This window comes from Perkinsus marinus, assembly GCF_000006405.1.
Source record: "Perkinsus marinus ATCC 50983 genomic scaffold scf_1104296930488, whole genome shotgun sequence".
Classification (NCBI taxonomy): domain Eukaryota; phylum Perkinsozoa; order Perkinsida; family Perkinsidae; genus Perkinsus; species Perkinsus marinus.
Genome location: NW_003216064.1, coordinates 389,358 through 399,267, shown reverse-complemented (window position 1 = coordinate 399,267; position 9,910 = coordinate 389,358). Strand labels below are relative to the sequence as shown.

Below are 9,910 nucleotides of genomic sequence, written 5' to 3'. Positions count from 1 at the left end.
GAGTACAGCACGAAACGCGATAAAGGATGCGAATTGCAGTAAATGTTTATATCATCACAGCTCATCTCGTCCGAATCAGCAAACTCATCTGAAAGCGCACACCTCCACTCAGCCGTACAGGACGGTACCTTGCCCACTTCAATGAGGCCGTCCGTGTTGGTCCACAGTAGCTGGTGCTGGCCTGCACCAGTGTCGTTCTCTGGACCATAATGAGCTGAGAACCCGTACTGTTTCCACTGCAAAAGGACGTGTGGGTACCTTCTATCTTCTCCAAGTGTGTCGTGTTGACCAGAGTCATCTCCAGGGCCGCAGGGTGACCATGATGAGGGTACCGACCCATCCACCGTGACAGGGCTAAGGAGCAAACAGTAATAACTTTTACATGGCCTAGGGGGCCTACCGACATCAGCGAGGATGGCCCTTCCTCCACAGCGTACCTTCATCCGACCATCCTCACTAGGGGTGTGACCTACGACCATCCGGGCCACACCGTAATGCCGCAGGACATTCAGTAACGGTGGGCACGCCTCTTCGTCCCTACCCAAGGCGTATACCTGTGAGCGGAGCGTTGCATGCAATCCATAAAGTGAGTGAGTTGACTGCAATACTCCAAACTTGCAGCATTGCGTGACTAGCACATACTTACTCGGGACCACAAAGGGCTGGACTCCGACAGTAGCAGAGGGTTCTTGAGAGCCCCATCTCTGATCATCCTAGTAGCCTGCTCATTCAACTCGTCGATCGAGCGGTCGGTCAAGGCCGGCATCACACCGCCGTGGACGAACCTGACCACGTATCAAACCCCTCCCCTTGAGAAACCAACAACAACCGTACAGGGTGTCAGCTCTGTCCAGGGGTAGGAGCTCAGGGAGTTTACCACTACTGTACTTGGACGTGAACGAGCCTGCCCATAGATTACAGTCCCACACCCCGGACCAGACCTATGACCTCCATAAACGTGAACCAACTCGTAGTGGTCTTTGAGGATGGTCCAGATCTCACCACCAGGGGACCAACTCTCCCTCCTGGCCTCCTCCCCGCCGAATTCGGCGACATCCTCATCAGTCACATACCGGCCGGCCATGCCCAGCAAATTGAGGACTTCGTGATTGCCTGGGCGAACAGTGTAGTCGAGTTTCACCCTAGTGATATGAAAAACCCTAGTGGAAAGTTTATTTCACGACTACTGCATATCACCGCGAATATCGCGTTTTTCCCCGAGTATCACGCCATTTCGTGTAAAACGAGTGAAACTCCAGTACTGGAATATATGTCCACTTTCCTCAGCTAAGCTCGGGAGTTTCCTTACTAACTATACAAGTTTACACACGAATTCGAATAGAATTGTATAGAAACCAACAGTATCCCGAAATTTCCTCAGAATTTTCATGTTGTCATCAACACATGTAGTTGCCCATGTGCATATTCTCCTACACCGCAACAGTAGCGTCCACCTCATGAAGATAAGCCCACCTACTACTACTACTACTACTACTACTACTACTACTACTACTACTACTACTACTACCCAGCACTCGGACCACCTCATTGGCCCCCTCGGCCACGTATAAGTCCTGCATGAGACGATAGCACTGCAGACCAAGCGGCCCTCGATCGACCAAGTCCCCTAGTTGGACCACCTGAGTGCCTTCCTACAGCATACCATTACCAAGGACCCCCTACCATAACAGGCTCTGCAGGGTCTGAGGCTTCTGGATGCCATTCAACTCCCTCCTGCTCGGGACCATGCTTGTGCACCAGTACCCGGCCATTCCTGAGGGACACATAGTCGACTTCCAGTGATCCCCATTGGGCCTACTCAAGGGCCTGCATCAAGTTACGTCGATCGCCATGAACGTCTGCTACGGCCACTATGCGCTTCAACGGTCGCGATGACGACGTAGCAACGGAAACGACCAACAAGGCCACTACGGCGATGCGATAGAATGTCATATAGAGAGCAGGACAGTAAAACACAACTACTGCCGCTGATACCACCACCACTAGGAATAACACAACGAGACGCTGGCAAGTGTGAAACCGAGTAGGTCACTCAGTGAGATGATATGCATGGCCACACTGGCTCCAATAGGAACCGATGTAGGGGAAGTAGTAGTAGTAACTTAGTCAACAACAGAGATTCAGTAACCTAGTCGACGGGCAACAGTAAACAGAGGACCCAATAGGGCGAGCATTCAGGGCATCCACTACAACGGCTCGGCCTCGTCCTTGATGGGCTGCGAGTCCGAATGCAGTCCGGGGCAAACGAAGAATTCCCTAACACGGACAGTGGGGGCACATAAACAACAGAGCCTACCCTGCAACCCATGCATCGTCAACATCCTTGAACCAAGGCTGACAAGGGAGTGCGGTCGGGAGGCATGAGCAGCTTACATGTGCCATGAGACCACCCACACTGGCCCTAGCCGTTGGGGTCACCCTCAGACAAGACAACGCCAGCTCGTTCAACCAGTCCGGTATCTATGGCCGATTCAACGCCTCTCTAGAGTAGTCGATTACCTCTGAGTTCCGCTGTTGCATGGTCTGAAGCCCGCGGTCCTCTTTCCACTTAGGCCACAACTCGCAATAGTCTGGACATGTCTCGACCTACCACCTCTATGTAAAGTAGTCGTAGTAGGAAAGTTACTCACAATGCCAGGCCACGTCTCGGGTGTGGGAGTGCCCAACATACGGAAGATCCGGAACAACGTCTCAACCTCCGAATCCGTCGGAAAGAGCGGACTCCCTAGTGACCATCGTGTACACCATTCTACCGCAGAGGACCAACCTCCCGTGAAGAGCTCAGCCATGACACATCCAATGGACCATACATCAATGCTGTAGGTGTACTCCAACGACCCCTAGGGGCACAGCGCTCACTATGGCTCCATCGCGGTCCGAGCCCAGTAGCTTACCATGATGACCTCTGGGGCCCGATACCACAACGTGACGATCTCGTGAGTACATCTATGCGTCGGATGCATGTAACTCCTCGCTAAACCGAAGTCGGCCAGCTTGATCCGTCCTACACAATGCGAGCCCATCACTGCTACTGATACCACTCCAACCTGAATACACTCCACCCTCTTCCGTATCACCTGTTGTCTGAGATATGAGTAGATTCTGCGGTTTTATATCCCTATGCATTATGCGCAGGTCATGACAGGCCTTCACTCCTCGCAAGATTTGGTATATGAAGTACTTCAAGCATGGTGCCGATGGGATAGCTGAGCATCCCAGCATTCCTGCCAAAGCCTCCCCCCAAGGGCAACTCACAATTCCTCTTTATAAACTGCCGTAGGTCATAAGTGAGGAGTTCGAAGACCAACGTCAAGGAGTCCCATGGGGAGCTACTGCACCGGTCAACATGAATCTGGCCAGGGCTTCGAACCACACCACCGGGCAACCCCAGGCGACCCACATGTAGTAGGGAGACTACGTTAGCCGACTTTATTTTTCGCAATAGTGCGATCTCTCGGATGGCCAAAGAAGGGCAACCTTCATCTTCCAGATTGATCCTAGCCATGATAATTTCGTGGCGCAGTGACGGTGGCCTCACTTCATGCGTTTGATGGCCACCGGTTCCCTCGTGACCTTGTCCATCCCTCTGTACACTTTCCCATACGTCCCCTCCCCAAGCTTCTCACACAGCTCGTACCTGCCCAACGGCCCTCCCCTCCAGGCCCCACCCCACCCTACCTATTCTCCAGCTCATCCCGGGCCTGCCTGCCCTGCTCCTGCCCATCTGGTCGGGGCCTCTTCAATGACCGCGAGGGCGGCGGGGGCGGGGGCTGCATCGGAGTCGGCACTCGACTCACCCTCGCTGGAGCCTCCTCGGGTGCTGGAGGTATCAGGCATCCTAACGAGAAGGTGACCAACAACCCGATGGTACACCCCATGCCATACCGTTGTCAGAAGAGAGAGCGGCCACAGGAGGAGGCAAGGGCATCCGAGGACAACGTCGTGCTGCTCAGAACTCTGCTCCCAAACCGGCGCCCTAGCGCAAGGTCTTGCATAAAGGAAACTCAATTTCAACAGTGCCTCGTGATAGCATCGACCAGGGCTGGAAACGGCGGTGTGAAAAAATGGTCCTCGCCTGGTATCTCTACATATCTACGAACGCCCCCTAGACCCAGTGTGAACAAATATGCACATGCCCAACTATATGTACCGGTGATAATATGGAAATTTCGAGGAAATTTAGGAAAATTCTCATTGGTTTCTATTGATTTCGGTTTCGAATTCGTACATAGACTCCTATAATTAGCGAGGAAACTGCTGAGCTCAGCTGAGGGAAGCGTATATATTCCAACACTGCTCATAACCATTAACAAAGACCACTCCTACTCCACTTTAGGCCGCAGCTTGCCAGCTACACGCCTCTGTACGTCTATGGGGACAAGCGTATCCTCAGTACCACCAATTTGGACCTCGAATTACATACCACTCCATCGCCAAATACCACATCTCAAGGAGCTCACAATGAAGCCACAGTTATGCTGTATCGCCGACCAATCGAAAGGACCATCAAAGTACCCACTAGCCGCCTCCATGTCATCTCCCAAAGGGTCATCGTAGACAGCAATCAATACCACACCCTGCTAACATCGTGCTTCGCTCCGCTCAAAAAAGAGGCCCCCTACTCGCAGCTTCTGCTCCTCTGCTATACGCAATGCCGCAACTGCTCCCGAAGAATGCCCAACCAATACCACACCCTCGTCACATTTCAACGTGTCTCGTATATACCTACCATCCTCTCTCCTCAAAACATATCAAGACAGTCTCATACGGTAGCCAAATGGACCTCCGGGCCCTCACAGGATCGGGCATGCCTCCCTCCGGAAGCCGCACCTCGTACCTTAGGCCGCCACTACACCCATACAGGTGGACCATCGACGACCCCACCTACCCCTTGTCCAGCATTTGCCTCTCGAACCATCCATAAAAGTTGGCCGGCCGAATGTCTCCACCCCCACCGTTCCCCGGGACCAATACTATTCTAGGCCGGTTCGCGCAAGCTGGCGACATGATAAAAATCCTACTCCAAGAAAACAAGTCCAACCAGTGAATTCGCACCAAACAACCGCTGGACTTGTTGAAACCATCTCTATGAACTAACAACTAACATCATGGCATCACCCTAGCCCTAGCCTCGTTGATAAGGCGATTTAGTTCCGTCGCCGCTGCCCTCGGATCCGCAGCCCTAGAGATACCCCGACTAACAGGGAAGAGGATGCCCATCCCCGTGCGTAGGTCCAGACCAGCCTCTACTGCTGCTTCCAAGTCGCCGCCCTAAAACCGACGAAACCCCTCATAAAATGAAGTGGGATTGCCTCCTTACCTGCGCCCCGATTCCAGGAGCCAGAATCCAAACCCCAGAGGGCAGAGCCTGCCTGAGCCTCCTCATAGCATCGATATCAGTGGCCCCAACGACCAGACCAACACTATCCGGACCACGTTCCGTTGCCTCCAGGGCTACCTGGGCCACGTGGAGGTACACAGGACGACCGTCACCTACCAACTGCACCTTCTAATCCTCGCTGAATATTCCCTCATGAACAATCAATCACTATAAAGATTAGTTCGACACTCATATCTCCACTGCGGCTTGTCCAAGCCCAACCCAGCTCACCTAGAGTGCATGTCTGTATATCATCACTCCCCTTATTGCTAGTCTTGCAGAGAGCCCATACACCCTTAGTCTGGTCAGCAGCCAGGAAGGGTTGCATGCTGTCCTTCCCCATGTACCTCACATCCAACTCTAACAAGTAACAACCACCTCTGTCCCTACGGATTCACTGTGATACTGTCAGCGCCCAACACTTCATAGGCGCTCTTAGCATAGGCCTCAGCTGTACTCCCAATGTCGCCACGTTTGGCATCAAGGATCTGCCATACCGCATCACGGCCAAATCGTGGACACTGCCCTACCACTAACGCTGTCTTCTTAGTACTGGTCTTAATGTGGGCTATGAGGCGCTCTAACTGTTGCCACCCAGCGGCGCCAAACTGCTCAAAGAAAGCAGCATTGGGCTTGTAGGCCACTGAAAAAAGATATCCTAGGTTCCTTTAGAAGAAGATTCAAAACAGGCCCACATCACACCTCTGCCTACCCGCAACATCCTTCGTGAGCTCCACCAGATTTTCACAAAACTTATAAGCCGCCTCTGCAGTGGGCTCGGGCAACTCCGAAATGTGCGGGTCCAAACCCACGCACAGCAGAGAATTCTTAGCTTTGCATCTTTCAGCGAGCCGTTCAAAAAACGACGAAGTCATTTCCATTCGAAAAAAACTGTTTTACGAGAGGCCCCTTCAGGCTCAATAATAACACAACAACAGACTCAGCGGTTAACCTACTCGATGATCGCGAAACTGTCCAACGCCGAGCACTCCTCCTAATAGGTCACTCCAAAACGGAAAGAATTCTTGTCGTTGCAGTACTTCTTTTTCCGACCCAAGCGGTTCGTTGTGGCAGTCGCGGGGTTCACTGAGCAACACCAAATTCGCCTCGCAGGAAGGGCATTGGAATCCTACATGGGTTGAAGGGATACTCCTGCTTGCCCCTGCCTATCTCCCTGAACATGCCCTTGATACCATCAGTGAACCCCTCTGTGATGAGACAAGGCGTCTGAAAGGGTAAAGCAATGTGACGAGACACTCCCAGATGTCAGTGTCACCTGATACAAGTCCAGCCAAACTATGGCCCAGGCATGAGCAACACGGACGGGGAGGGCGGACATAGCGCTACTATTGAAGCCGCAATTACAACAACAAAAACTGACCGGATGCTGCCATCGAATAGCATATCTTCACTATCGTTACGAGGTGAGCCGTGATAGGCTACTATGAGGAATTCCCTCACCCTCCAAATTGTGATGATTTGTAGTGGCCCATGACCTCAATGTAAAAAGCGCGCGCCCTCAACCATTCGATGATACTCACATTGCCGGGTTGATAGGGGTCCGCCGTCTGTCCGTTATGTGAAACAGGGAAGGACGAGGACGTCACGCACTTCCTATACTGATAACCTCAATGGCTCACACAGAGAGCGCCTCAAGAGGCAGCGTTTCCCCTCAGGGCTCAACTGTGGTCGGTGACACACGGGGATGCTCTCGTCAAGACAAGTCCCTTCAAGGAACTCCCTTCCTCTCCGCCTCTTTGAAGGTCGACTCTCAAACAGGTTGTACGAGTTGGGCATTCGAAGGGCGTGGGAAATGAGAGCCCACACATGATAATGTAGGGTCATGACCCGTAACGGTGCCGAGGAGACTTGACGAACAATCATGCACGTGTAACTCCCAGCAGCACGACGTTACACTCGTGGAGAACACAATACCCTCAGGGAGTCCCTCGACATGGGACTCGACACATAGCCGTCCCAGTACGCTTTACACTGCAATATGCTCAACACAAGACCATAGTATAATAGACGCTTGCAATGTGATTAATGATTTCTATCTAGTTTTTCTTCGTAAAGAAACTAGTCAGCTTCGTTTGGTGGCTGTGAGACGCCGCATTACCACCGCCGCCACGCTTAGTGCCACGGGACAGTCCCGACGCTCCCTGAAAAGAAGTAGACCCCAGCAGAGCTCAATGATAAACTCACAGATTTGGCCTTGGGTTTGGCAGCTACTGGCGCTGCCCTCTTCACAGTTTCTGTGATCTCCTTGAAACCCACCACGTCCTGAACCTCCATATACCCCCCTTCTCCCAGTGAGAAATTCGTCTCGGTGGTCTTCCTAGGGACAAAGAGAACAGCCCTCCAAGTTCCATTCGGAAAAAAAGTAATCCTCACTTGCGTCGTTTCACTTCGATAGTATCACCACCGTTATGCTCAAGACTGGAATTTTCTGAAACAGGAACAGCTCCATGACAGTCTCAGCTGCCCAATCCGTATTGACGTAGACAGTCCAACAGTAATTACACCGAATATAGTGACAAGTCCCAGCTTACCATCACCAGGTCGCTCCCCTGTCTCCTTCTCCTCATCGTCATCTCCCCCGAAGAGACCTGATACGGCCGTACCAACAGGCTTACTCTCCAACCGCCACCTACCAGCTGAGACCGAGGGGGCCTTGGGCTCCTCCTTTTTCTTCTCAGGGGTCGCCTCTCGCTGTCGCTTCGCCATAGTATCACCCCTACGTTTCCTCTTGGGCATCACCATAATGTCATCCTCATCCTCCTCCTCCTCATCTGTCTCCATCGGCGACCTGACAGGTACCGAATCACCAACGAGCAAGACACACACTGACCAACCTCGACGGTGACACTTTCTTTGGTGTCGTCGCCGTCAACTTAGTCTTCGGATTCGCTTTCCCCCGAGCCGTCTTAGAGGCCTTTGCCCTAGCAGGACTCTTGGGTTTCTCTTTCGAGACCAACTTCTCGTCTCGGGCGTCTTTCCTGAACCACATACACCAAATCACTAAGGAGTTACCATTGGAGTGGTACTCCTTCGCCGCCTTTTTCTGAGCAGCCTTAGCAAACATAGCCGCTAAAGGATTGGCCTTCTCCTGAGCCTTAGTGATCTCTATCTGGGTCGCACTAAGCGGGACCTCATGTACCTACCATCGTGTCACCATACATATCAACTCCCGTTAAGGAGCCGGTGCGGGAATATACGCACATAGTCAACTGCATGTGGGGGTAACAACACGGGAATTCTGATGAAATTTCAGGAAATTATCGTTTTCGTATATTTCTACCAAAAATCGTGTGCGAATTTTCATAATGAACCAAACATATATTTCCACACTGCTATCGACCTCCACGTAGGAAAAGGGAGGAACTTCAGCACGCCGTGTACTTTCGGCGCTATCTGTTTCACATCCGTGACTATCTCCCTGCACTTATCGCTGGTCGTAGCATGCAACACTGTTGGTGCCAACGCGTGGGGGCTGAGGGCACGCCTGAGCCGACCAACTGTTAGCCTCCTTCCTTACCTGTAATGCGACTCCTTTCCCACTGCTCGGAGCCTATACACGTACCGCGTCAAAATCTACAGAGGTAGAAGGTACTCTAGGGAATTCGAGATCAGCTCACTCGGTCGAACTTCAACGAGGCCTGGTCCAGTCCTTCCTTCCCAGTTACGATGACCATGTCAGTGTTACCCATCCCGATGGTGCCCAGAATACAAAAGTCCACCTACGGTGGGGAAAAATACCCGCCCCAGGAATCGAACCTGAGCGGCTCACCTCAACATCACGGCTATGCTTGTTAGCATAGGCAAAGAGGCACTTCCGGGCAGTGTCCAAGCTCATGCCTGGCAACTCAGTGGTGATGTCACCAACCTGCACTGAGTACCCATCTTGGAGGGCGGATGATATCACTGTGAAGGTGTCCTTCAGGGCAGTAGACATCTCAATAAACTACGCGGGGCATTTTCCTTACCACTCCTCGAGTTCATCATCACACAACACATACTGTTGCGAATACCGTGACGGAGTGTACTCATGTAAATCCACTACGGCCCATCACAAAGGTCCCTGCATGTACTTCCATATTCGAGCCAGCTAGGTTCTAGCCCTAAGTTGTTAATACCCAAGTGCAAATTGCTAGCGGATTCCGCGGCACATGCGATATTGCGAACGCAGACACGAACGCCTCAATGCATTGTAGCGTACATAAGAGTCCTGCCAGACCTCCACTGGCTTCCACGGCACAGACCTAACGTACCCCCCGACAAACTTCACCCACGAAGCCAGAAAACACGTGGTCGTCGATCGGTAGCAACCTAGGAGCCCCCATAGCGCCCCTCACTCCCGTTCATGGACCCCTCCCCCTCCTAACGAGCAGCCGATGACTTTTCTGTCCAAGACCACCACCTTACCCGTTGTAGCCTCTCACAATCCGTGATAGAACTAATTACATAACCAATAGTTCACTCGACGGAGCGGAGTTGATGATGCTCGTG

The 9,910-nt window shown here is 52.3% G+C and overlaps 6 protein-coding genes across 6 annotated transcripts; all 6 read right to left on the bottom strand.

Annotated features, from left to right (window-relative positions):
- Window positions 1–61: 61 nt before the first annotated feature.
- Window positions 62–1,953, bottom strand: Pmar_PMAR006484 (serine/threonine protein phosphatase, putative; the record flags this gene model as incomplete). The annotated part of the gene is made up of 10 exons (XM_002787018.1): window positions 62–88; window positions 129–214; window positions 259–354; window positions 401–554; window positions 647–785; window positions 835–904; window positions 949–1,113; window positions 1,529–1,652; window positions 1,684–1,774; window positions 1,820–1,953. The coding sequence occupies 10 exons, from the start codon at window positions 1,951–1,953 to the stop codon at window positions 62–64; spliced, it is 1,086 nt and encodes a 361-aa protein (XP_002787064.1).
- Window positions 1,954–2,029: 76 nt separating this feature from the next.
- Pmar_PMAR006483 (cyclin-dependent kinase 3, putative) lies at window positions 2,030–3,949 on the bottom strand (the record flags this gene model as incomplete). Its single annotated transcript, XM_002787017.1, has 12 exons — window positions 2,030–2,277; window positions 2,318–2,355; window positions 2,395–2,481; window positions 2,521–2,607; window positions 2,652–2,746; window positions 2,789–2,861; window positions 2,916–3,025; window positions 3,099–3,227; window positions 3,277–3,518; window positions 3,560–3,658; window positions 3,700–3,859; window positions 3,907–3,949. 12 exons carry the CDS (start codon window positions 3,947–3,949, stop codon window positions 2,208–2,210), a joined length of 1,233 nt encoding a protein of 410 aa, XP_002787063.1. The 3' UTR covers window positions 2,030–2,207.
- Window positions 3,950–4,343: 394 nt separating this feature from the next.
- On the bottom strand, window positions 4,344–5,028 carry Pmar_PMAR006482 (restnoblastoma-binding protein, putative; the record flags this gene model as incomplete). The annotated part of the gene is made up of 5 exons (XM_002787016.1): window positions 4,344–4,430; window positions 4,482–4,598; window positions 4,644–4,746; window positions 4,790–4,858; window positions 4,910–5,028. The coding sequence occupies 5 exons, from the start codon at window positions 5,026–5,028 to the stop codon at window positions 4,344–4,346; spliced, it is 495 nt and encodes a 164-aa protein (XP_002787062.1).
- Window positions 5,029–5,127: 99 nt separating this feature from the next.
- Pmar_PMAR006481 (orotidine 5'-phosphate decarboxylase, putative) lies at window positions 5,128–6,282 on the bottom strand (the record flags this gene model as incomplete). The annotated part of the gene is made up of 5 exons (XM_002787015.1): window positions 5,128–5,292; window positions 5,342–5,514; window positions 5,633–5,748; window positions 5,792–6,044; window positions 6,114–6,282. 5 exons carry the CDS (start codon window positions 6,280–6,282, stop codon window positions 5,128–5,130), a joined length of 876 nt encoding a protein of 291 aa, XP_002787061.1.
- Window positions 6,283–6,344: 62 nt separating this feature from the next.
- Window positions 6,345–6,759, bottom strand: Pmar_PMAR006480 (hypothetical protein). Its single transcript, XM_002787014.1, has 3 exons — window positions 6,678–6,759; window positions 6,535–6,628; window positions 6,345–6,487 (listed from the first exon to the last, which is right to left on the bottom strand). The coding sequence occupies exons 1-3, from the start codon at window positions 6,738–6,740 to the stop codon at window positions 6,396–6,398; spliced, it is 249 nt and encodes an 82-aa protein (XP_002787060.1). The 5' UTR covers window positions 6,741–6,759; the 3' UTR covers window positions 6,345–6,395.
- Window positions 6,760–7,458: 699 nt separating this feature from the next.
- Pmar_PMAR006479 (Chromo domain protein cec-1, putative) lies at window positions 7,459–9,356 on the bottom strand (the record flags this gene model as incomplete). Its single annotated transcript, XM_002787013.1, has 11 exons — window positions 7,459–7,563; window positions 7,607–7,739; window positions 7,796–7,850; window positions 7,954–8,010; window positions 8,056–8,210; window positions 8,257–8,400; window positions 8,449–8,561; window positions 8,804–8,894; window positions 8,940–8,995; window positions 9,040–9,141; window positions 9,192–9,356. 11 exons carry the CDS (start codon window positions 9,354–9,356, stop codon window positions 7,459–7,461), a joined length of 1,176 nt encoding a protein of 391 aa, XP_002787059.1.
- Window positions 9,357–9,910: the final 554 nt, after the last annotated feature.